Source organism: Xiphophorus hellerii, chromosome 19 (assembly GCF_003331165.1).
Source record: "Xiphophorus hellerii strain 12219 chromosome 19, Xiphophorus_hellerii-4.1, whole genome shotgun sequence".
Classification (NCBI taxonomy): Eukaryota; Metazoa; Chordata; class Actinopteri; order Cyprinodontiformes; family Poeciliidae; genus Xiphophorus; species Xiphophorus hellerii.
Genome location: NC_045690.1, coordinates 19,970,118 through 19,997,540, shown reverse-complemented (window position 1 = coordinate 19,997,540; position 27,423 = coordinate 19,970,118). Strand labels below are relative to the sequence as shown.

Sequence of the window (27,423 nt, the reverse complement as noted above, 5' to 3'; positions counted from 1 at the left end):
AAATAGCTGCCTCTCAAATCGACCTGACTTGAATGTCTTTGGAATTGGAAAGGAAATCCATGCAAAATCCCAGCAGATGCAAGTCCCCACTTGCTGTGAGGTGACAGTGTTAACCACAGTGCCGCTGAGTGATCTGGACTTTATACTTCTACCTCCTGAAAAGAAGGGGAAGAAATGCAAAAAAAAAAAAAAAAAGGGAAAAAAGTTCCAGTGATTCAAACTTCAAAGTATAGTGGATGAAATTGAATCAGGGTTTTTAGTCCCACCTCACTCTGATGTGAAATAGAGCTGGAGACCTCAGAGGAGATGGTGGCCAGAGTTTGACCACTCACGCATGTCGCCGTGCACACGGCCGCGCCGCCCGCACACACGTGCGTGTGCAGGAATGCGTGCTGCACAAATGTGGGAGAAGAACTATTGTTTTTTTCCCCCCGTGAGGAGGTCTGCATATCCAGAAACCATGGTGACCTCACAGTGGACCATCATCTGGATCCACAGAGCACAGGAAATAAATGTGACCCTTCCTTTGCCCTTTGCTCCCTCCCTGTCTGTCATCAACTCCTCCCTTCGTTCATCCTTCTGTCTTTCACCTCCTTTACCCTTGACGTAACTGTTGCTACATTCCCAACCCTTACATGCTGAAAATAACCAGGCTGTTTTTCCTCTTTTGACTGTTTTGGGAAATCTGCTACATCCTGGAACTTTTCTTTTCCTTCTCTTCCTTATGCACCCTCCCTTTCGGTTTCACCTTTGCCCTTTTCCTTGTTTTATCAACTATCCCAGCACCTCTGTTTCCCAGCACATCCGCAATCCGATCTATCCTGAAAACCCATTGAAAACCACTCAACCCCATCAGATGGCAGCTGGGAAAAGCAAGTGTGGGGTGGAACTGACCTGTCAACATGTCAAGCACATGACAAAACACACACGCACACACGTCCTGCCTGCATATACATATATACACACACACAAACACACCCAAGGACGCTCTGGCAGGCCTTGGCCAAAAATCACCATCAACACTCAACATGTTTCACAAGCCAGTGAGGAGAAAACGCACACAAACACTGGTTCATCAGAAAGGTCAGCTGCTTAAAGTCGTCATGGGCAGCAGTTCCACGACCAGCGCGTGAGTTCGAGGCTGCTGGTTTGCTCCGATCAGAGACAGAGAGAAATGAAAATTGAGCGCCGGTGCTGTCAATCAAGATGACGGACGTGGCCTTTCACAGACTCACGATTGTTTGATAGCTGACCCCCAAGTCAAGCCCACCCCGGACAACCCCCCCTACACACACGTAGCGAAAGATAATCACAAGCACTCCAGTCATCTGGATGCACACAAGCCCAAGGGGTTCCAGAGACACAATACCAAAGTCAGCAACTATACAAGTCTGGAGGGGCCCAAAGTGTCTTAACGTAAGATGAAAAACAATGTGTGTGTGAGTGAGTGTGTGCTGACTGGGAAAATAGCAGCACGACTTGTTATCTGCGCCTCTTTAGCTTGCCGACTGTTGCCTGCTGTGCCTTTGTAGTGTTGACAACTCAAATACCATACTCGCAAATATTAGAAATATTTAGATTTAGATTATTATTTTCACACAGGGACACAGCTTTTTTTATTGCTTTGTGATTGTTTTTCGCTTATTTTATTGAACTGCCAAAAACAAAAACTGCTTCTGCATGACAAGTAAAATATGAATGCAGAACAGCAGGGAAGGAGTGAATCAAAGCCTTAGACACTGTCCATCAGTGGGGTTTTTTTTTTCCTTCTTTTCTGAAAGCACTCTCAGAACCGAGGCAATATTGATGTAACATGAGAACCATGTCCAAGGGCAGAGAAACCTGTCCCACTCTCAGGCCGAACAGAAACCTGTGGCTCCGGACCTTCATCCTGTTATAAGTCATGGCTCAAATACATAATCTCCCGCTATAAAAGATCAGGGTCGGTTTTTCTGCCGCCTGTGAAGAAATGGTGTCATGCAGTGGATTGTCACTGATGGCACTCAAGTAGTTTTTGTTAAAAAAAAGAAAAAAAGAAGTTATCAGCGTGGCTAGCTTTATTAAAACAGCAGTTTCCTGGTGTGCATTTTAGAGAATGTAATTCCTTCCCTAAAATCCAAGAATTTATGAAAGGCTGCCAACATTTTCAAATTCAAGCGAGTTTAAAAGCTTGTCCGTATAAACTTAACAAAATAGCTCTGTTGTATAACAAAAGAAGAGGCTTAATGTAAAATTTTCACCCTTCTTGTTATCTCCTCAGAGTCTTACTCTCTCCCGGTCTCGACATGTTATAAAGAAAAATGGGCTTTCTGTTTCTTTACTTTGCCACATTTCTGTGTTCTTCATCTCACTTATACCAAAAAAACTCACTTTGAGTGTTCATCATTCAGGAACAACTTCCACTCTGAGTTGTGTGAAATTCTGAGGTTTTAAACATTTCCAACCAGATGGTTTGTAAAGGCCAGTTAATCAACGATTGATCTGTTTCATGTTTTCTTCACATTGTGCAGCCTGGGTTTTCCATCAGCGGTCTAAGATTAGCTTTTTCATGCTTCCCAACTATATTTACAGGGAAAGAGAGACTGTAGTCTCTCTTTCGCTGTCTCTCTGTGTCACATGACCTCACCTGCCATTTCATTTGATCAGACAATAGAGGAGATAAAGAGCTAATTAATAAATGACAAAATTATCTTTTACCTACCAATGATATCAAATCAGAGAAACTACATGTATATGCTAATGTTAGCTGCCCCTTTAGTAAACTGCACCCAATAGATTGAGTCTCAAAATCAATAAACGACTAATGTTAAGTAAAACTGATACGAGGGATAAAAAAAAAAACGTCTGATCGGGACACATCTTGCTCATTCTGCTGTTGGCTCCAATTTGGAGCGCACTTACTCAGAAAACAACAGCACAGTTTAATCAAAAGTTTCAATGACATCCTAACCTTGTCTGATCATTTTTTTTTGTTTCTCACCAATTTTTTGTGTAAAGCGTTTCCTCTCACCTATACATCAAAAAAAAAAAAAAGCTTTACAACGTAATTTCTAATATGAAATGTTGAATGATCTGTAACTAATATTCCTCTTAATAGTTTGCATGTGGGACATGTATAGTGAACCCATCTGGCACAGCGAGCTGGTGAAAAAGAGAAAAAGGTGTTTACGAGTACACCCGAGCTTCTGCCTGTCCCGCGTGAGCTTGGAGGAATGATAGCGCTTTAATTTGATTCAGAAAAACATTCTCGAGGGGAGCAAAGCTCATTTGTGCCACTAATACATCACTTGTTGAAGTGAGGAGAAACATCAATACAGCTAATATAAAAATGATTACAAAGTACCCCTGGTGACATTTTTACCACTTTGCTGAGCACACCACTTATGATATCGAGACACGCTGAGAGATATATCAAGATATAAAAAGAGTGAGGGGGAGGAGAGAGGTGTGTTTATTCACGCCTGTAGCCATGCGAGTAACTTAGGGGTCTATGTTTGAAAAGTTACTCTATCAACTTCGGCTGATTGGATATTTACATACTGTTTACACATGCATGTTGAGCACGGATCAAATCCAAACAGACGCGCTCTCTTGCATATGCATAGCATGCAGATATTGGCTGTGCAAAACAATCCACAATGAGAGACGGTTAGCTGATGGCTTACAGATGTAGTAGTACTCGTGTCCGGGCCTGAACTCGAAGCCCAGCGAGAAGGGCGTGAAGAGCTGGAACTTCTCTGAGAAGCGCAGGGGCCCGTCGGGTCCACTGGGGCGGTTGCACTCCCAGCGTTTGAAGCCGCGCATCCTGTGCTGGCAGGAAGTGTAGCCTTCGTGGTTGACCATGAAAAGGATGTAGCGCTCCATTCGCCCGTGGGATGGAGGACCCTCGTAGTAAGGACAGTAGATGTCTAGATAGTCGTTGATGTTCACTGCCACTCTGTACTCGCCGTGCCAGAACCTGCAAAACAGAAAAAAACCCAAAAACAACTATGGATTAAAACCTCAGTGATTCAACATGACAAGTGTGTTACCCCAAAGACGTGGATGAAGGAATCATGAGGTTTGCTGAAACATAATTCGATTATGTGAGAGACGCAAGAGGAAAGCACTACTTTTCCTGAGAAACTATGAATATTGACTCTCTACCTAATACTGGATTCCTGTATGATTGCACAGCAGAAAGAACCGGGGTGAGTTTGCGTCTAATGTAATCACACTGTGTAACGTGAAGACAATTAAATTCCCTGGGGCTGAGATTGATTAAACTAGAATTTGACTGAGTGTAATTGGATCAAACTTTTCTTTTTTCCAAAGTAAAATGCCCTGAGATTAATTTATCTGTAACTTTAAATAAACTCAGCTGATGTTGCATAATTTCGATAAAAAAAATAAAAAAAATGCTTGCAGCTACATGTGGCTCTTTAGGCCTACCATAGTGACTCTTATTAATATTGGTCTTTATTTAATATCTGTAAAGAACTTCCACAAATGAAGGACACTGAGACAGCACCCATTTTTTGTCATTAGATCACAAATAATATTTGTTCAGTTTTCATAAATATGCAATTATAAATTTAAAAAGAAATTTCAAATTCTCTTTTTGAAAATATTTGACATTTCTCTTTGCTTAAAAACCTAACAATAAGAAGGAAAAAAAAGTCTGCAAGTTCTTTGACCATAAAATAGATTTTGTATGGTAGGTATTTAAAAAACTTTATAAAAGTTTGGCTACACTAAAGCATGCACAGAAACCAACTTGCTAAAGTAAAGGCGTGAAAGCTTTGATTCAAGGGTCTTTTCCCAGTGAGGGAGCTTAAATGAGCTTGGTGGGATGATACTTGAGAGAAGTGGGTAAAGTGATGTTCAAGAGTAGGCTGTTAACATATTTTAATCCAAAATCTGCAAAGCTGGGAATAGTAGGTGTTCAGTTATTTCAGTACGCGCTGATTACTGAGGTTGGCATAAAGAAATATGTGTGAAAGCGAGTAAATAACGACATGCATACAGTAGACTATATAAAAATGTTATTTCCTTTCTACATTTTTTCATCTAGAACATCAGAAGTCAAAGTACTTCTGATGTAAAATGCTGGTACAGAAACACATGTGAAGATGCCTGAGCTCTTTGACACCTCCGCTCTTCTTGCTGTACCTAGCAAAACTTTGAAATATACGCCTGCATTGTTTCACCTAGACAACAGGCTTTATCTCTGTGCTTCACTTTGTGCCAGAGCTGCAAGTATGGAAACTAAACTTCAGAAGCAAAAGAAGTGAAACTCTTGCTAACAGATTAAAGTTGTGGAAATTAATTATTTTATTACCCAGACTTACAAATGTTTCCATACCCCTTCAACATATTTAGCAGTTTCTGAGTACAACCGCATATTTATTGTGTGCGGTGCCAGCTTTTGATATGATTTCCTGCATTTTGATTGGTCGGTTGGTGAAAGACAAAGGGAATCACCCAGAGTGCCGTTCATGCAAGAACCACCGCAGTTTGTCTGCCAGACCAACACAAAGAAGCATGTCATTGTTAAGGAGAAGTTCATTTGTATTCATTAGTGAACATACAGCATCATGAAGACCTGGGAACAAAGCAGAACGGTCAGGAATATAGCTGTGGAGTCGTTTTTGGTCAACGATTTAGGTAAAAACAATATACCAAGCTTGAACAACTAACACACTTTTCAGTCTATTATCCAAACATAACAAATGCACACAACACATTTCAGATGTTGATTTGGAGATTTTCTTATTAATCTCTACTTTGTGTTGGTCCGCAAAATAAAATCTAAATAAAAACATTAAAATTTGTGGATCCAACCCAACAAAATGCAGAAAATTCAAGGGGTTTGAAAAATACAATGGAATAAACTCTAAAATAAACAGGCCACAACTAACATGTTTTACTACTTATATCAGAAGTATATTATATTTTTGGGTTTTTGCAGGTGAGATAAACGCTTTTTAGGTTGAAACTCGTTTGAAGATGGAAGTATATCACCTTCCAAAAGAAAGTCGTTGGAAAATGTTGTGGGTGAAAAGGACACCTGGTCCTATATCTCTATATGATATTTTAACAGTGTTAACATCACGTGTCACATTCATCGAACCTTCGGTGACAACCTAGTGAGAGTCAGAACTCGTCTCGGCCATAGAGGTGAACCAGCAACTTCTTTTTGACAAAAATTTTTTAAAGTTACCTAAGAAAGTACTGCCTTTTATGACGCTTTTTTTTTTTGTGTGTGTGTGATGCAGTTTGGGGTTGATAGTCCATTTCAGTCACTGATCTGTGCTCAGAGGAATCTGCAGGAATCCTCCAGAGATTAGAGTTGGTCTGAGGAATGAAATGTGGCTTTGAAGTTTGTCCTCTTTCTGAGCTTCACTGATGTCTCCGTTGTTTTGACGTGTTGAGTAAGAGGTTGTTTCTGCGGCTGTTCTTCATCTCATGCTGGTTCTCGGGTTTTATTGAAACAAGGAAGCGGTGTTAATCGTCACCACAGCCTGATTCTGAACCATACAGTAACATTTGATCTTTTTCTTAGGTTAATTGCATGCTTTGGCAAAGGTTTTCAAGATGAATATATATGTTTTTGACTAAAAGCCCTGAAAATAATATCTTTGAGTTGTGTTTAATTTTTGTACGAAAATACAAGACATATTTGTCAAATATGAATGCTGACACGCTTGTTGATACTCATGCTAAAGATAAGTGAAAATGTTAAAAATAAATTCATCTTTGATTTTAGTAGCTTAATGTAATACTGAGACTTTTAGAGAAGGATAATTTAATAAAGTTAGTCAGTAGGGACAAAAGAGGCTCAGTAGTTTTCACAAAATTACTTGCACCATAGTTCATGGTACCCATGCTGTCAATACTTTGTATAAAACCCATTTGTCAGTACAACAGAACTTTTCTAATTTCACAAGATTGGACCCAGGTTGATCTTTGACCATTCCTCTCTACACAATCTGTCTATCATCCAAAGTCCTTGGTCCTCTCTTATGCCCTCTTCCTTCTGTTCAATCTACAGGTGTTCATTATTTATTAAGGTTTAGAGATTGTGAAGGCCAGGAAAAAAGTTGATTCAGTGTCTGGTGAAGCATTTCCATGTTGATTTTGGATCACCAATAATGACCCATTTTCAGTTTTCTGGCAGTCAACAGGTATTTGAAAAAGATCACAATGACACACACGAGCAAGGGTTTCAGGGTTCTCATCATCATAGATCCCCTACTGTATTAAGCAGCGTCACAATGTGCTTTTCCACATACGTCTCTCTTAAAAATCACACCAAACCCCTCTGGATGGCTTGTTGCCAAAAACACCCCACGGTCTCATACCCTCATCACACCATTGTGTGTCTGCCTTGCCTTCCATGAGAGCAGGAAGCTAAGCTTTAATTGGTAAAGGCTCCAGCATCACCATCCTACACATTTCACACTTTGGCATATATTAATTTGGTCAACAGCTAAGCAGTGTTTACACAACTGATATTCTGATATTGTAGCAATGAGTCAATAATATTATTTTATGCAACACTATGAAGAGGCTCTGTCTGTGTTGACGGTGAGTTAAAGCACCTCAGCATGCAGATGCTTGAAACTGAAAGTGAAACTGACAGTTTGACCAACTTTCTGGTTAATTTCTGGTTAATAGAGCATGGAAATGACACTCTGATTCAACCAACTTAACTTAAAGATGGAAGAAAGAAAGAGGACAATTTCACGGCCAGAGTAACACACCCTGTTCTCAAGTAGCACAATGCGTTTGATTCAGAGGGTGAGGGCATCAAAAGCGACACACATATAGGGGTGACCGTTATAATGGCAGTAGGAGTTTGTCCAATTGGTGGGTTGCCGGTTTGAAATCCTGATCTGTTTGTATTTGTTTTTGAGTCCTTGAGCAAGACACTTCACCTGCCTTGCCTACTGCTGTTGATTAGAGCAGTAGTTCCCAAAGATTTTCTTCTGGGCCCCCCTCTGGATTACAATAAAATCCCCCCCAAAAACGAAAAAAAAAAAAAAATCAACTGGGCACACACATTGTTCAACCAGACATAAACCTATACACATATTTTGTTTTCAAACTCCACTGAAGTTTATTTCACCCTTCAGGTTGCAACAAAACACACTACAAACCATCTTTACAGTGAAACACTTTTGTGTAACTGTGTTTTTTTCATTCATCTATACCGCTTCCCGTGCCCCCCCCTTTGGGAACCACTGGATTGGAGGGTCCAGAAGCACTGATGCCTGGGAACCTTGCTTCTGTCAGAATGACTCAATGTAGCTCAAAGCACTTTGAAGTCCTCTGGACTAGAAAAAACTCTCCTCAAGTACAAGCCATTTACACAAAGTCCTCATCTGACCTAAGCACCCAGTTCACAATCCCAGGAGAGTTTAGTAAACTCCATAAGTTTAACTTTGTCATGACATCTGTTCCAAACAACTGTTTAGCATATAGTCAGCATTTAACTATAGTTGTTATTGAGACACTGTGTCCCCAAGATGCCATTCTTTGCTGCAGTTCTCTAACTGTGACATTTGAAGATTTGACTGTCATCATATTTACTGTGTTTGGTGGCAAGACAAACATGGCTAAAAGTTATAAGTATCTGCATCACGTCATATTTACAATGTCACCCAGCAAAAGAGAAAGTCATTGCTTACTAATTAGAGGTTTTTAGAAACTTCTGAAAAAACAGATACATTTATTTTCAAGGAATTATTAGGATTTCTTACAAAATTTGTCTGTGTTGGAACTTTGATTTGTGTAAATTAGGAAGAATTGACCAACTTTGTGTACTTTTACCATTAATAACCCTCCATAAAAGTGAAATAACTTTGAAACATTCTTCGGTGTGCTGTGTAACATCTTGAACAAAGTTAAAATGAATCAGTGTAATATCAAATGTCTCGGTGGACATGCGCACCCCCTGCTGCAACCGCTTCTCCCGGTGTTTGTCATTATCGCCGTCTCTCTCCGTGGCAACAAGATCAATTTAATTTCAAATGTACCACATCAAATGGATTTAAGCTACGGCAGATTATCAAATCCTGTTTCGCGAAGCTCAACAAATTTGAGACGTGGGAAAGCATCTTCAATCAAATGAGCATAAACAAAGACGGGGTTTGTTTTTTTTTTCGGGGCAATCTCGCCACCGCAGATGGTCCGTGCACACACGCAAGATTGAGTTCTTTTGAACAAATTCATCATTTTCCTCCTCACCTTGGCAGTAATTGATTACTTGGAATAAAGACATTTTAGCCTAAGCTCTCTTGGTTAGCGGGATATTTAGCTTTGGGACAAATTATCCCTATAATGGCAGGCCTGTCTCCCTCCCAGAGGGCAAATCAGGAAGTGAGTTAGATGTGAAATGAGCGCATTCATGCTTCGGTGCCCTATCAGAGCACAGCCCGCCGCTTCTAAAGGGATCCTTGAGCAGATCATTTAGAGACATTGATCCACCGGGGAGCTCCTCTCGGCTCTCTCTGCTCCCAATCAAGTCTGATTAACTACTAAAGGGGAAAGGCATGGAGAGAAGCAGCAAGTGTGATGCACAGAATGAGAATAAAAGCACTTCAAGGAAAGAACAGACGGGAAAAAGACAAAAGAAACAGGCAGAGGAGAAATGGAAATATGCCTGGAATGAGGACAAAAGGGGAAAAGGAAGAAGAAAAAGACAGAGAGGGGAGGGAGCGGACTCGGAAACATGGGGTAATGAGATTGCATTAAAGGTGGAGGCCAGATGGAGGAAGAGCAAATAGAGCAGGAGTTTTTGTTCCTGTTTTGTTTTAATTCTGACAACTGTGGTTTTCCATCTGAGGAAAATGTTCTTCGCCTATCGATTGTCCAATGATACCTTTAGGGATGACAACCATTTTGCATTAGCCGTTTTGAATTTACAAGCAGGAAGTGTGTGTGTGTTGCTACCATGGCTGGGTAAATGGTGGCTTGGTAAAGTGGGTCTCGATTAGCGAGGATGCTAGGTTCGAAAAGGGGGCTAATGTGCCAGGATACATTAGGTCGCATTAAGCCACTAAGCGCTCTAGCCTGCTGCTTTGACACCGTCTGCATTCCTAATCCACCAAGGCGAGGGGAAACGGCATGTGGACGGGTGTGTGTGCGCGTGGGGGGGTGTGTGTGTGTGCGTGTGTGCCCAATGCTGTTGTGCCACTGCACTCCGAGATCTTAAACAGCACATGTTGATGCGAGGGCAGGTTTGTGTGTCCCGCAGCCTCCATCTTGTCTTCTCAGGCTGTGTGTCACTCAGAATTAAACACACACAGTGCACCAGCCAAAAAAGACATGGGAAAGCACTCACACTTCCTTCCTGGCTACTTCTCAAACAGCTATCCTCGGTGTGTGTGTGCGTGTGTGTTAGCCGTGTAGGAATTGGTGAGCAGGAGCTTCTTTTGATGAGCAAAAGTGTGTGTTTTGGACCTGTGAAAATTCGAACAAATTAGTCAGGGCTAATAAAATGCAGAAAATCCAATGAGCCAGACTGTACAAATAATTGACCAGTCGTTATTTCTTGAAGGTTTGAGGATTGACTCCATGTTAACTACTGCGACCATTTATTTTTTCATCATCTAAGCGAATGCACTTCATGTGTGTCTTCATGTGACCATTTGGTGCTTGTTAGCGCATGTGACAGTGATGCAGTGCAGGATTTTTGGCTGGTAGCTGAAGCAGAGAAGCAGCAGTGTTGCTTTGAAAGGGCAGAAACATTTTTATATTATTGACCATAATAGCAATTTTAATACTGGATATTGATATTGACTCAAATTTTCATATTGGTGCATCAATACGTAAAAGAGTATTTCACAGCCTGTGTAAGCTGTTGTTGAACACTTTAAATCCATGAATGTAATTAATGGTTGCTTAATGGGATAAGTAGAGAAAAATTCCTCTCTGGTACTGTCACAATTCCTTTTTTTTTTTTTTTTTACAGATATTTTTCAGTTTATTTGGTCTTTCATCTGCATTTCTCATGTTTTGAAACAAAATGCCTTTCCAGTGAAAAGCATTTCATATGGATGTTTTTAATGAGTCTTATGCATGTTGATCTTCCTATCTTTTTTTTTTTTCAGAATAACACACTTACGAAACGTAAGTTTCAAAGAAACACACACTTTGAAACGTAATCAATTACAAATTTATTGATGGAACCTGAGTTAATGTCGTGTTTTGATTGTTGATTCCATGTTGCATTGTGTTTCTGTGTTTGATATGATGTAAAGCACTTTGAAATGCCTTGCTGCAGAAATGTGCTGTACAAATAAAATTTGATTGATTGATTGACTGACTTATATTAAAGTCAGATTTGTTTAAGATGATTAACAGTCCCTGTTCCAGTAGAGTGGAATGAAACATATTTTTAATTGTAAAAAAATAAAAATGTGGTTTTGATTTCTGTACTTTGTATGAACGCTGAGACCAACAATAGTGTGCACAGTTAAAAAAAAAAAAAAAGAATAAGAATGTGATTTATACCCAGAACATCCAAAAATGGGAGGATCACTCACAAACAATGTGTTTGATTGAGCTTTGAATATGGCAGTGCATTCGTTGCATTTGTCCCATTTCACATTGTCAGAGTGTAAACTGTGGTTTCATTGGCACCTAATCTCCCAGTGTCCCAGATTCTCCTCGCATTTCCACTGGAATTCCATCCTCTGTACTGCAGTTGGAGAATTTGGTGTTTGCGTTTTACTTCTCGCCTGCTTTTAATAAACCTGGTTAGCCGCAGGGGCAACGAATATCACAAAACACTAAACAAGCTTGTTTAAAAGTGTCGAGCACGTCGCTGTAACAGGAACTGAGAGACGAAAAGTGGAAACGGGCTTGAATATGTATTTTTTCCTCTTTGTTTTTTCCATGTACAGTACCAACTATGTGTTAATCTCTGTGTAGTGGCTGCTCTCCAGTATTCAGTCATCAACATCATCTCTCAGCATGGCCGTGATCAAAGCATATGCTTGGAGAAGCATTGGATATTTACTATGCCCTCCTGCGTGCTAAACAGAAGGCTGGATCTACTAACACATCAAAGGAATTTTCCCTCTCTCCGTCTCTCCCTTCATTCTCTCCGTTTCTCTCTCCCTCACTATGTTAACTCCGTCCCCATGCATTACTTTCTTGTTTTCTCCGGCTTCACTTGATCTCTCTCTGTCACTGCCACTAATGTGCCCTTCACGCGTCAGACTTAGGGGGAAAAAATACTAAAAAAATTCAGTCAGCCTAAATGCTTGAAAGATTTTGGTAAAAAAAAAAATAAAAGAAAAGTCAAGTGGATGAAAGTGGTTGTCTGCATACTTAAAATACACTTTTGAAAGATCGTCTTCATTGGACAAACATTCTTTCAAACAGATATTAGTCTCAAGGTTATATTATTAGCATGGCTGGAAAATAACGCGCGCAAGTGCAAGCTTGCATTCACAACTGTGGTTATCAATCAAAGTCATGCTGTGTCGTAGCCTGATATCCCCAGATTATGATGGGTAAGGCAAGATTGCAGTGATTGGAGGAAAGATTAAATGTAAACTGGTATAATTTTGCAGAGGACATCTTGGTTTCTGCTGTTTTGCTTTAATGTGGCTGAAATCCTAACTGGGTTGGAGAAAGCACACGGATCCAGCCACTTTGGCTTTGAACAATCAATATCCCCAGCTGACAAATTCCACTTCTAACTCATTAATAATTGCATAATAGCACGTTGTTACATGAATATATTGATACATTATTTAAAAGACTATCTTATATTTTCATATGAGCACATAAGATTTGGGTAGATTTTTTTTTTGGGTCAACTACAAGTTACATGCCTTAATATGTTAGTGGGAGACATTTTGCCTACTTCTGCTTCTCACATTTTATTTTAGTTCTTTTTTCAGTAAAGGATAAATATCATCATATTTTAGATCCAGAAAGCCTAAAAAGCCTGAAAGTAAAAAAAAAAAAGATAAACAAATCAAAATCACCCTTTTCATTGATTTTTAAAGCTTAAAAGTAATTTGAAAAATGCAACATTCTAAAAACAGATCTCTTTAAAACAAAATACACCACCTATTGTGTAATCATCCATATTTACACATGTGGATGATTACATAACATACGTTTATTGTTTTAATCAGAAAACTTCAATTTATGCGCAACATGGTCAAAGTTCATGCTAGAGCTATTGTGTTAGCTCTAGTGATATCACCGGCCAGACTATTGCTCACAAATAAAACCACAAGTTTGTTTGTGAGCATAAAGTTTCTGACGTAAGAAGATGTGTTTTCTAACTGTAGTTTTTTTTATTTTTTCTCTGTCCTCCTTCATTAGATATCTGCTGTTGTTGGTGGGTCAATTCATAAAGTTAAATCAATCGTTGGTCACTAAAATGCATATTTATGTATGCAAATTAGCTGCAGCCAAGAATTATTTTTTCCCCCAGTGTCTAAAAATTTAATCTATTCAATTCCAAATAGCTTTGATTTCAGTATTTTCATCCACAGCATGTATTTAGCGTTAGCCTGAAGTGATTCTTTAATCTGAAAGGACATGCATGAAACCAACTTTTAAAATCTTAAGACGTTCTCCACAGAAAAAACATTTTGACAGCTGCTCTAATAGCTGTTAAACTCACATAACTAAACCACAGACTGATGAAGTAAAAACTGGGAATTTTATCTGCTTCCATTCACCACTGCTATGTTTTAGCAGTGCACAACAATCACTGCACAACTTGCTAGCGTAAAGTATTTTGGTGACACAGTTGTTGGGAGAAATGGGAGTGCTTACCCTAGTACACATATCAGGCTAATGATGCTGGTCAGAACTGGAGCACAACAGTGATCTTTCCATCAGTGCTGCCAGGATTTGAGTTTTTGTAGTGATGAGACTGGACTAAAGCAGCAATTACCTACTGTTACAAATTATAGGCAGACTGGTCTGTTAAGTCCCTAAGTTCTTTTGGTGGCCATTGTCTTATGATTGATGGATATGTTCAGTGTTTTGTAGCCATCAAATCAGTCATCGTCTGCTTTTGGCTACATGCTCAGCTGCCGACTGCTTGTTTTTCTTTACATTGAAAAAAAAAGACTATTTGTGACCTTAAAGATCCTATCTCAAAAAAGGCCAGCGCTCTTGATTCCCAGAAAAGATAGCACATATGGAAAATCCAACAACTCTTACATGTGGCTACATTTTTGAAGAATGCTTTGTAGGAAGGACTTGTGTCCACTGTACAGGATTATAAAAAGCAATGAGTTTCGCTTGTTGATTGAACATTTGCACATTTTTTTCATGCAACTTTCACAATGAGTCATTTTTCGAAGAAAAAAAACATCCTGTCATGTATTGATCTCCAACCCTTAGACATAGTTGGTAGTATATTGCACCAGCACAGAGTTTCTCATCGCTCTCTTTCTGGTGGAAACAGACATCTGGTTCGCTTTCTGCCACATACCAGCACAAATAGACTACAGCGTTATTACTGGCTGTATGACTTATTCAGCACATGAAACATGCACAGCTTCCCCTCATTTGGCCTTTTGGCAGGAAGAAAGCGCAAGCTGTTGCACCGCGTGTGTGTCTTTAACTAGCCTCGGTTACGCTGCTGTCTCAGTCTGCTGCGCCACAGCTTCAGTCATTTTCCCAAATTAACTCCACATTACTCTCTTTTTTCTATCTCTCCATCTTCATCTGCTCCTGTCTTGCTTTTTCTTTCTTTTATTTTCACCCCCTCAATCCTTATCTGCTAGCTTCATTTGCTCCTTCTCTGTACTTTAATTTTTTTTTTTTTATCTCCATCACAATCCCTTCAGGAGCAGCTCAGCATCTCGGTTGGTCTTCGTGATTCCCATCGCCCCCCTTGTGTTTTCCCTCACTTTCCCCCTCTGTCTTAACTTTCCTTCCACATTAATGTATTTTCGTGCCCCCTGCCGGTCCGTCGTCTTCTCTCTATTTGTTCTGTTTGAATGTTTAAAATGACTGACGAGCACACATGCTCGCTCACACACGCACAGAGAGAAGCATCTCTGTCTTGCAGTTTTCTCCCAGCGTGAAATGTTCCTTTCCGATAGTGTTGTCTCTGCCGGTGCCCCCCTGCTGCATTGCTGCTGATGCCCTCATATGCGGGGGCGGGGGGTTTGGGGAAAAAAATGGCCTCTCTTTTCGAAAACCCTCTCAGAAAGATATATATCAACATATTTGTACATGAATCTAATATGATAAGCTCACTGAGACGTTACAGCACATGACACATTTTCTGCCGAAATCTATCGACAGATGTGTCGTACTGAAGAACCAAATTACCACACTGGGAAATCCTGGAATTTGTGAGCACAGATGCACATGTTTAATTATGCAAATCAGCTCTTGATCCCGACTTCTGTGTAAACACAGCCAAACAACAGGAAATAGCAGCAAATAACACAAACGCATAACATAACGTACGTGCGCTGAGCTCCTGCAGGCATGCGCGCGGATCCATCAAAAAAAATAAATAATCGGCGGCTGCCGAGCTCAAGTTGTGCCGTTGTGACAAGTTCCACTTCTGTCACTATGAGTAACGTCACACACTGATCACTGTGGTGACACTGACTGTTTCCGAAAGGTTATTATCTATTTCTGCAAGATGGAAAGGCTGACCCTTCCCCCCCATTGTATTAACCACCCCTTACGCCAGTCATTGACAAATTCACAAACATGCAGTGTGCTTGCATACATGCTCCTTATCCTACATGCATACACAATGTTGCTCCCCCCCCCAACCGAAGATGGATTGTCACCATGTGGCTAAAACACACCCCTAAAAAGAAGAGACAGAATACACTCAAAGCTAGACGGATGGAGCGAGAAAGACTGACAAATCCGCTGATGGATGGACATGCGGGATAAGTTATTCTGGTGAGCTTTGGCAGTGCATCTGACAGGCTGACAGACAGGCTGCATGATATGCCTATATCGGTCCCCTTGTTTTGAGAGGGGCATTCTGCAGGACACAGGACCGGTTTTGTCTTTGTCGACCGCGTAAACAGGAGCGGCCGTCAATTGGTATCGACAAGGTTGCCTCAGAGCGACTCCCCGAATGAAGCGCCGGATGGCAGGTGTCCAGCACACCCAACTGGAATCTTTCGACAGGAGGCTAAAGGAATGTCACGCCTTCAAAGAATCAATGTTTAAAGATGGAAGTGGCTGATACATTTTTTATTCTATCAATGCTCATTCATATTTTAGGCCGTGTGATGCAGTTTTAATGACAAAATGGCAAACTTTTCTTCACTGTCAGTCAACTGGAGGACCAGGGTTTTATAAGATATAATTTTTTTTTTTATCAAACCACCGGATACAGACAGCTACTCAGGCTGTATGCCTTCTGAAAGCTAAGCTACAAAATCCCTTCTTTGTGATCCAGGATGTTTTTTAGATCAGCTTAGGCAGCGATAAAAAGTTTTAAGTTATTAGTAATGTAGCTCAGCATAGACCTTGTTGTTTTTAGCAGTGTTTCATTTCAGCTTTTTAATCTGTGCTTGCCAACCAGTACAACTGTTTAAAGAAGAGTTTGTAAGGCAAAATCTCACATAACAATCCATCAGCAAAAAAAACAAGAGCATGAAACAACTGAAAACTGAAACCAAAACATGATTATCTACACACTCTGACAGGTCAGGTAAGGAGAGCATTTACACAAAACAGTCAAGAGGCCAACGATATCTCTGGAGGAGCTGCAGAGATTCACACTTCAGGTGGGAGAATCTTCCATCAGGAACTTCACAAATCCCTCCTTTATGAAAAAGTAGCAATAATTCTGCATTCTGCCATGTCGAAAACACATCAAATGCGTGGAATGAGGCTGGGCCAAACTGGACTGAACTGTACGTGTGGTGTGCCCCATAAAAATCATCATGGACGCAGCATGCCAACCATGAAACTGTGGTGGTGGCAGCGTCATGCTGTGTGAATGCTTTTCTTCAGCAGGAACAAGGAAGCTGATTAGTCTTACTGAGCTTTGGCTAGTTTGCAACAAAGACTGAAAAGAAAGTCTCAAAAATTAAAAAGAAAAGCGCCAATGTTTTATGCACTATTTTTAGTTGGTCTGTTGAATAAGAAACGCAATAAAATACATTGAAGTTTATGGTCTAAAGAAGGGCTAGAAAATAAATCAACAATATCAATATCAACAGAAAATATTTCCAATAGAGAGTTAAATAATTTCAATAAACTCCAATTCATAACCACACAGCATTCTCGGGGGCGTAGGGTCAACCTCTCATTGCCAGCTAAGCAAGGTGGGAGGCATCAACTAACTCACTCACTCATTGGTTACCTAGCAACAACCTGCTGAGTAACAGTTTCAGGTTTTGCCACCGTGCCTCATAACTCCTTAAGCATGAAAAACAACAGTGTGGAGCGAAAGGAGAAAATGACATCGAAAGGATAAAACGGGAAAGGTACATCACCAGTTTGCCAGTATTTTGGATATTTAAAACCAAACCAAACAAAAAAAAAAATCAATAATTATCAATATGGACTGATGAAATGCTGATATTGCGATGTGTTCTTCAGCCACATTGCCCAGCCCTGGTCTGAATGCCACTCAGTCATTGTCAACTTGACAAATAAACAGCAACAACATGGCTACATGACTGACCTTAGACTGCAGAAAGATTTTCTAGCTTGTCGGCCTGCTGACTGACTGGCCCATTATCTTACCACCTGCATGACTGCATGGAGAAATGACTGATCGTACACACGGACAAGCTGGAACAGTGTCAATCAGGCTGACTTATTAACTGCTCGTCTTGTGCCGCAGTCACCAGTTGGCTGGTGTATCTCCATCTAATGTGGACGGCTTGATCCAGATTGACAAGGAGAACTAATCCATGTAGTTTAGGTCAAAGTGTTTGAGCCTCTGAGGACTGGAAGTCACGCAGGGCAAAAGGAGAGAAAGTATGGGGGAAGCGGGTGTATGGATTGCTTTGCAGCATCTCTAATGAGTAATTAAACACTTGAATGGAGTCCAATTAAGGAGCACACAGTGTTTGCAGACTCACACATGCATGCACACGCCCACACACGCAAACATATATATGCGGCTCCACATTAGACATCTGCATCTGCAATTAGACATCTGCATGCAAACAAACAGCAAAACTCCAAACAAAAAAAGACGGCATGCACACCAGAACACGCAGTCTCACTTGCCCGTGTAGATCAGATATAGAAAACCCACACGCACACATCAGCACACACACACGCCTACTCACTCAGGTCTCGGCACATTAAGTGGAGCCATATGTGCTGACTGTTATGTGGTTCAAGACAGAATGAAGGTCAGCGGGGTCTGCTGCTAATAGCAAGCATTCCCTTTCTTCTGCTCACAGTGCATCTGTCTTTATGTTGGTCTCCTTTTTTTTTTTCCTTCCTCGAAATTTCTTCCACTCTCATTTTGGTCCTTTTCTTTTTTGTCCATTGTTCCATCTCTTGCTTTCAGCTAAATTTGATTTTAGAGCCTAGAGACTATAAAACACTAATGTCCACTCCACCACAGCGATTGTTGTAGTTGGTTGAAATACCTTTTGGTCAGTGCTGGTTGTCAGAATTGGCATAGACATTTCTGGTGTTAAAATAACAGTTAAATAAATACTATTGTACACAATGTACAGTCTTGTTCAATATATTGGAAAATGATTTCAACAATATAGCTTTAGTAACTTAATTCACCAAGTGGAACACATTAAATTAATTAGTTATACAAAATTGGTTGTTTTCAACCAATTTTATTTCTTGTAATTATGATGATTTTCACTTAGAGCTTATGAAACTGTGATATTTGACCTAAGAATACTACACCAGGGCCATAAAAAAGACATTTTTAATACAAAAGTCTGGGCTTGAAATGTTTGAGGCCTGCTTAAAGGTTGTTGTTTTTGTAGGAGAGTAGACATCTTGAAATTGGAAGGTTGCAGGTTAAATTCCAGCCTTCTTCTTCACATGTCTGTGTGCATCAAGGTAAGGAATTGATCCAACCGATTTGTGTTACTGGTGTATGAGTGAGTGTGTTAATAACTGAATGCGGCTCCAGTGAAAAGTGCTATATAAATTAAGACCATTCACTTTTAAAATATACTTTTAATCTGGCGCACAAGCCTTATTGGAACACATATTATAATTTATTCAATATTTATTGAATGTGAACCTACATACTAATGGAAAGTAACTTAAATTTTAAGTTTTACTGGACAATCACTGGACTTGTTCTTTACTTTTGGAACATTCTGTGCTACTTTTTAAAAATTTACTGAAATAATACAAAACAGGCATTTAGCTTACTTTTATACAACATTACAAAATAACCTATTCATGTAAAAGAAGATGTTCATAAAACATGGGAATAGATTAAAGGGAGTTTGCAGTAAGTAACACGTTTCTAATGGAAACTCATTTAATGTTACACAAATGTTGCTTTGAAACATCAATTAATTTATTTTAGTGACTGATTAAAACTTTCCTGTACCAGATGGAAAATATATATTTCCCTACCTGTTTAGAAAGTATTTCTGTATCTTGTCTTCTATTTTGCATTTCTAGATAATGGCTCCATTGTATAGTTGCGACATAAGCTGCAACATCATTATTTCACCACGAAACCTCAGTTTGAAAGGCACACAAACATTACTGACGGTAAACTGGAGGACGAGTTGAGTAGCTAGCTGGGTGGAGAATAATCAAAGAGGCTTGTTGGTTTGTTTTATGCACAAACGACGGTCTGCAGCTGCTTCCACATGTGAAGCCAGAAGGAAGTGATTCTCCTTATTAGATGTGTTCTTACATAGAAACACATGAGGAAAACACACGCAAGACAACACATGGTGCTTGATATTGAAATAAACATGAAATAAAAAGAAAACGTGGGGACAGGTTCTGATGGAACGCAACACACATGGAGGAGGAGCGGACCAGAACAGACACTTTTATTGTCAGGGAATCTCTCGAGAATCACCTTCTTTCTTCACGATAAGAATCATTCACTCTGGAAGGAGTTTGATGTTTCTGAGATGAACATTTGCCTCCCTGGATTGAGTCCCTCAAGAAAATCTAATATTTCCGTTCAGTTTCAGATCAGGGGTTTATGTTAAAGGATGTAAGAAAAAAATGTTTAACATTTACTTTGGTAGAATCATGTAAGATGCCTGAATAACTACAATATTTAGTAAAAACAAAGCTGAATCTAGGGGTTAATATCATGTTAACTGTTTAAGTTGAGCTCCCTAAAGTAAGGGTGTCAAACTCATTTTCGTTTTGGGCCTAAACAAGATCCTGAATGTTCTTAAAGGGCCGGCGGTGCCAGAATGTATTGATAAAACCCATTAACAGACTTTTAAAATATTAATATTAAGTTCTTAAAATTAGACATCTTTTCACATTGTTCAGTCCCTCTAGGATTTTGAGATTTTTTTGGGGGCAATAATATTTAAAATTTTGTGGAGATAATTTGAAAATATTTTCAAGGAATTTTACAATGTTTACATTTATGTATGACGGTAATTGTGACTTTGTTAATCGTCACATCGATCACGGACTAACTAATAACTTGACACCAAGTAAGGCTGAGGCAGAGTTGTTGTAAAAGTACAAAATGCTGCCACCTACAGGAGGGAGTTAGTGGTCAGTTCAAACCAATGTTTTTGACCATTTTTATGGAAAATTTGCAGTTATACATAAGTGACAAAAAAAAAATGTGGGAATCTGTTGATTTTTACGTGAATTTTCACAACCACAGGAAACTGGGAGGACTGGCTGATCCTTGAGTTTGACACATAGGCCCTAAAGGTTCTTCTGCTGCATTTTCACTGATCTGTACTGTGACCTGGTTGCCTTTATGCTACAAAAAACCCCTTCAGAACTGTAAGTTATATATAAAAAAATGGTTGACACACAGTTCAGCTAACGTCTCTACACATTAGCTATAAAAATCTAAATCTGTTTCATCCATATTTCAAAAGACTTTTAAATCCATTTTCTTTTCTTTTTTTTTTGCCAATTTTGATATTGTTGGTTTTTGACCGTTGTGTGTATGTTATTTTTGTCTTTTGCCTTATGGATAGTTATTTTATTGCCAGCCGCTGCGGTGAAAACAACTTCCCTCATGGGATCGATAAAGTATATATCTATCCGTCTTTCCTCCCATTGATTTCCTGCTGCGCCTGGGATCACTGTCCTGATGCATGACCCAATTTCAGTCAAGCTTCAGCTGTCAAACGGGTGGCTTCAAATTCCACTCTGAAAAACTTTAATATATAGAGGAGTTCATGGTGAACTCTGTGTCTGCCAGGGGCTTAGATCCTGCTGCTGAAAGACAATGTCAGATAATCAACCCTCCAACGCTGTGCTTAACAGCTGCAGTGCGCCTTTTGTGCCAATATGATGTGGTAAGTTTAAAAAAAACGGAGCTCTTCATGATAGTCAAACATCTCGACTTTGGTGTCACATACAGTATAGCGTCCTTTTAAACGTTTTTCACGTTTTGACATGTCAATTTGTTTTGTCAGGATCTCCTACTTCAGACCAACGCAAAGTGACGCCTAATTGCGTAGTGGAAGAAATAATGGTACATGGTTTTCGAATCGTTTCACGACTAAAAAATGTATTATTCACCCTTCCGGGCCCAATTCTTTTGAGGCTCTGTCAGCTTTGCACTTTCAGAGAATGTAAATTTCCCCTTTCTTTAGAGTTGGGAGAAAAACAGTCAAGCTTAGTCAGATTGAATGTCTGAGAGCAGCAGTTTTCAAATCTTACCAGGGATTCTCAGTTGGATTTAGATCTGAGTCTTGTCTGGGTGTTTCTAACACATGGAGATACTTTGATCCAAACAACAAGCCGTCATAGCTCTGGCTGTATGTTAGGGCTTGTTGTCCTGCTGGAAGTTTCACTTCTAACTTAGTCGCAAGTATTTTGATAACTTTTGCTATTTTCATCTGCGGATGTTGTCCTGTACTTTACTCTTCGATGCAGTTTTTTTTGCACAAGATTTTATTTAGGGGCATCAGATTTAAAGGGGCCGGATACAAACAAGACAACAAGACAACATGTGAAAATGTTCAAGGGATATGAATACTTTTGGAAGGAAATGTATATAAATGATATTTTATTGATAAAATATCGTCAGATTGTCAGATTCAGCTTTGCTTACCTGAGCTCTGCAGTCTGCCACGTTCATTTTGGACCAAATATGCTTTTTGACTGCAACTCTTCGTCGCTTTTTTTTTAAACAAGCCACGGTCTGACCTTGGGTAAATTTGCTGGGTCATTGCTGTGACAGCCACTGTTACGTAAACTCTTGGAATTAAAGTTTCTATTGACTAAACTTCCCATGACTATCTTCAATTTCCAGGTTTGTGGTGCTGCATGTGTGGAGAAAGGCGAAAGGAACACAAAAGTCATTTTGCAGCATAATTCATTCTTTGGCGTTTTATAATATGTGTTTTTATTACGGTGGGGGCGGGAGGGGGGGAAGAAGAGAAAAGATTTAATAAGTACCCCCAGTTTATTTAATATAGTGGATATAACCTCAATTTGCTGCAAATCAAACAGTAGGACGTCTCTTGCCTCTTCATTTTTCACAGAAAATATAAAAGAGTTGATGCTGTCAACATGTCTCTTCTCTCGCTGTCTTTCTGTATTCCTGTCTCCCACTCACCACATCTTGGAGTAATCCCACTGTGCCCAAACCCTCTTTTCTCATCGTCTTGCCTGCTACTGATCTCTCAAAATTCCAACCCCCACCCGTCTGCTCTCCTCTCTCTTTGAAATGTTTCTTCTTTTTCCACGCTCTAAACCTCCTACCCCCCCCTCCACAAAAAATTATATTTTCCCTGCCTGGATTTCATTTCATTAAGATTATGCACACTTTTGCATATGCTCTTTGTGGAACCATCCTCAAACAGATTGCGCAGACAGGACCCTTTGCTGCCTCATTAAGTCCTTGTGAAAAAAATAAAATAAAATCAAATGCCACAAAATCAGCAGTGTAATACACACTTTTAAAGCAACCCTCATTGATTTTGTATATTTCTGATTATAAAGTGCTTGAAGCTGAATAACATGATGTGTGCTCTGTGAATTAAGCGAAGCTATGTTCTTCGAAGGGAAACGCGTATGATGGTGACCTACTTTTTGCAAACTGGATTACTTTATTATGGTGCAATAAACTGTATTTCAGTTTGTCTCAGAAGTAAAGATCAGGCGTTCACTTTTTTAAGGCAGCTGCGCAGCACACTTGTTCCGGACTTCTGTTTTCAAAACAGGGAGAATCCGCATTTCTTTCAACAACCAAAGCGCCATTCTTTAGTTTGATATCACCTGTCACAGAGTTAATGGGGCTAATGCAAAGCAGAGAGGTGCTTTCGGTCGATATTTTCTGATGAATCCACAAAACCGCGTTTAAGACTTTCTTAAAACACCGTCAGTCTTTGAATATCACCAGGTGGTGGGAATAAGTCTGGCTAAAAACATTGAGTTTACCGTAACCTCCTCTGTGTCCAAGCTCTAAGATCCTCCTTGAAAACAGTATAATAGATTGATTAAACATTGTTGATTGTGACGCTAAGGCTCTGAGTTGGCGCTCAGGTTGTGGAAAACAAAGTTGGTTTAGAGAATCAATCAAGAATTAACTCCAGCAACGAAACAAACAAACAAAAAAACCCTACAAAATACTAAAACTCTTTTTTTGCTCAGTTTAGATACAGTATGCGTTTTTGTGACCTCCAATCTAATCACTACCAGAGTTAGATTTTTCTAATCCTACCTGACCATGTTTAGATTGACAGTTTGTAAAACCTACAGTACAGACCAAAAGTTTGGACACACCTTCTCATTGAATTCAATGAGAAGGTGTGTCCAGACTTTTGGTCTGAACTGTATGTTGGGAATGATGTTTATGGATTCAGCTAAATAAAAAAATAATGGCTATATGTGGTGCCTTTGTTTTGCGATGTGTGATATTAAAATAAACGAATGTGAGTTTTAACACAACAGTTTGGCCTACTGGTCTCGATGACTGGGCAAACCAGCTCCTGATGAAAGTGGCCGTTTTCTCAGGCCCTGGTAAGAAGAAGAAAGTCTCTTTCTAAGGTAACGTCCTTTTACAACTACAGCTGGCAAACAGCAAGTATCAAATCTGCTCAGGAACAAACTCCAGACTCACTATCTGAGAAGATAGTAGCAACTAATTAATCTTCTGCTGTCATTTTATTAAGCCTGCGTTAATTTTTATGGAGCAGAACCCCAAAAAGCATGTGCAATATAAAGCTCTTGAAACCTGATGCAAAGTCTGAGATTGCTTAAGTCTGTGTATCAGAGCCAAAATTAAGAAAATGAAATGACATGGATAACACTAATATTGCAGTAATAATTTCTGTGTTATTTTAGCATCAGTTCGGGATATTCTTACTTTTTAAAGACAAGCAGTAAGATCATATTATACATTTCGGATTTAGTTTTTTGTAAATATATGATATTTTTAAAGTTGCTCACACATATGCATACACGGATGATTAAAACGTTGACAAGGAGAAGCCAAAACCTAAAAAAATACACCACTGACCTTAACAATGAATTTAAGAAACAATGTTGGCTTAAGTTGACATTAAAGCAGAGTGAGTCACAATAAACTTTATACTCTGAGCTGATTGCTGACTGTGGAATGAAGAAGTGACTTCCACGGAAAAATAGATTTTTATTTTTTTCATTTTTAGTGTGAAATGTAACCAGTTTCAGTGTGTGGACATCAAATGCACTCCCTTTGTCAGGACCCGGTGGAAGTCAGCTTGCCGAAAGGCGCAGCACACAGCATCCTTTGAATGGGGAAACGTTTTGAGCTCTGTGGGACCGTGCAGGTGATGTCACCTTTGCTACTTTCAAGGTAACAACTCATTTGAGAACAAACGCTCACCTTGGCAACCACGTGAATCTGGCTTCTTGTCTAAGCTGTGAGTTTGACAGGAAACTTTACATTTGTTTTGTAAAGTTCGACCTCGGGCATGAGTTATGCCCCTCGCAATAAACCGAGCTGAACACTCGTGAGTTGCAATCCTTTGCTAAGTTTTAACATATGACTCGCTCGTGACGCATCGCCGTAAAGAAAGTGAGGGCGTCAGTCTTTTAAAAGTCTGTTCAAAGTCGTTTGAGGTCCCCCAATGCGGCACATTAGTTTCCATTTGCAATTCAGCACATCGGACTTGACTTGCTCTGGAAAATCCTCCGAAGTGCTTTTGTCACATCATGTTTTTAGAGGGAAAACCTACACTTGTTTGTGTGAGGCAAAAAAAAAAAAAAAAAAAAAAGCTTTTGGAGTTCGTTGCGACGGGTTTTTGCACAATGACAGATCGGAAACGTTGCTTGAAAATGACGGGGGAGCTGCTATGGAGACAGAGATTGTGATGGTGAGGAAGTGTCTCAAAGTAGGAAGATTTAATCAAGACTCGCATTAAATCGGCTAAAAGGCTAAATAAGTAAGCTGCATTAGTAGATTAACTTAACCAGATCGTAATAGGATTTAAATGTCTAATTAACCTATTTTCTGCAGTATTCTACTTGAACTATAAATGTAAACAAACTGAGGGTGGTAACTCTACGGCCTGCAAAAGATGGTTATAAGTCATTTTTACCAGAGTCAAGTCAGGGCTCAGTATCTCTGGGGGTTATCCTTGATTCAGTCTCACATCTCAAGTCTTCGAAAGCAGAATCAGTTTAAAGTTTTAAAGGGAAAATTCAAGTCAAGTCTCAAGCATTTCAAGGGCTAATCAGAGTCAAGCCTGAAATCTTTAAGGGTCAAGTTCAAGTAAACCCCTGAACCTTTGTCAATAGTAAAGACTTTCGGGAACAAGTCTAAGTCAGGTGTGAAAACCCTAATGACATCGTAAGTAGAAATAAAATATGCATTCATGTCAAAAGAAAATAAGTAGAAATAGGTAAAATTTGTTTTTATTTTGAAGAACTGTTGGTGTCCTTCAAAACCTGCTAAACTCTGCGCTCAAATTATCAACCCCTTCGCCAGTAATGAACGCTGTTTGGATTATTTTCTTCTCTTTACTTGAGGTGAAGGATCTGTACGATGATTAGAAAAGCGTGATCTCAATCTGCATTAGCAAGTGGCTACGATAAGAAGGACGACATAATAGAGTGAGAAAATAAAGAATAATGAATTTCTGAAGAAAAAGAACAGAGAGAGCTTTTCATTTTGAAGAACGGAAAGTGTCTTTGTAATCACTGTAGCTTAACATCATAAGAATTAGATATCAGAGGTAAGTTAAGATCTTAAAAAAAAGAAGAAGAAAAAGTTACTTAATACAGTTTCCAAAGAAACCAAGCGTATCTCGAGAATACTATATAGTGCCAATATTGTTTGAAAATCTTTTTTTTCCTTTCACAGTGATGTCTTATATTAATTAGAGTTACTGCTGTGAGTGTGATGTGTGGATGTAAACTGTCAGTCCGCCATGATGGCTAGTTCCTTCTATTTCAATCATTTACATTTTAATATAATAAAAAACCCTAAAGTCATTTCTGTTGCTAGATAAGATCAAAACATGCTTTGATTACATGAGTGAAAGAGAAAAACGAAACAAAACACAGAAACCAGTACAGGCCACCCCAGGAATAAAAACAAGTGTGTGAAAGTAGAAGAAGGACAAACCAGGCGAGGAAGCCAAAGTAAAACACCGACTGGATATTGGGGAAAACCTACACAGAGATGAAGTATGACGCGCGTTTCCTTCTGTGTGCTCTCCATCAGTGCAAACATGGCAGCAGGTTTTTAACAGCAAGTTGGCAGACTGATGAAGAGGAGAAGAACACCACCTGAGTTAAACCCCAGGAGGAAGGCTTGAGTAAGGCAGATGTCTGGAATAAAAAAAAAAAGAAAACGGTTGGGAGAGATGCTGGGTACAGATTTTTTTTTAAGAAGGCCTCAAAGTACCCTCAATTTCATGCTCTAATTATACAACATCAGAGGCATTTGATATTGTATACCTCTCTATCTTTTAAGTATTAACACTGGTCACAGCCAAACCAGAATATCTAGTGTGAACGTTACCATGACAACTAGGCATTTATGACATGGGTGGACAAATCCACATGAATCGACCAAATGGTTAATCAGCCGACTTCTACAGATCCTAGATCCACTTGAATCACTTTTGTTGAAAGCAGGGAAACGTCTAAAACGTTCAGGAAACCAGCTTGTGAGAACTGGACTCAGCCGCCAACCACTTAATCAAATGACCTTCACTGACCAGCTTACTCTCTCCGATGATTACACGACATAAAGATTGTTCATGAAACTTAAATCCCCGATCTTGACTCTCGACTTGTCAGAGCGTGAGCTCGAGTCCAACCTGAAGTCTCTATTTTTGCTACTCGATTCAAAGC

At 39.5% G+C, this 27,423-nt stretch overlaps 1 protein-coding gene across 2 annotated transcripts in view; it reads right to left on the bottom strand.

Annotated features, from left to right (window-relative positions):
• LOC116708917 (ephrin-A2-like) overlaps positions 1–27,423 on the bottom strand; it is a 122,838-nt gene that overhangs the window by 10,142 nt on the left and 85,273 nt on the right. For both annotated transcript variants that reach the window (XM_032547059.1, XM_032547060.1), the window contains exon 2: positions 3,666–3,958. In XM_032547059.1, coding sequence (XP_032402950.1) covers positions 3,666–3,958 — 293 coding nt within the window. The remainder of the gene's footprint in view (positions 1–3,665; positions 3,959–27,423) is intronic.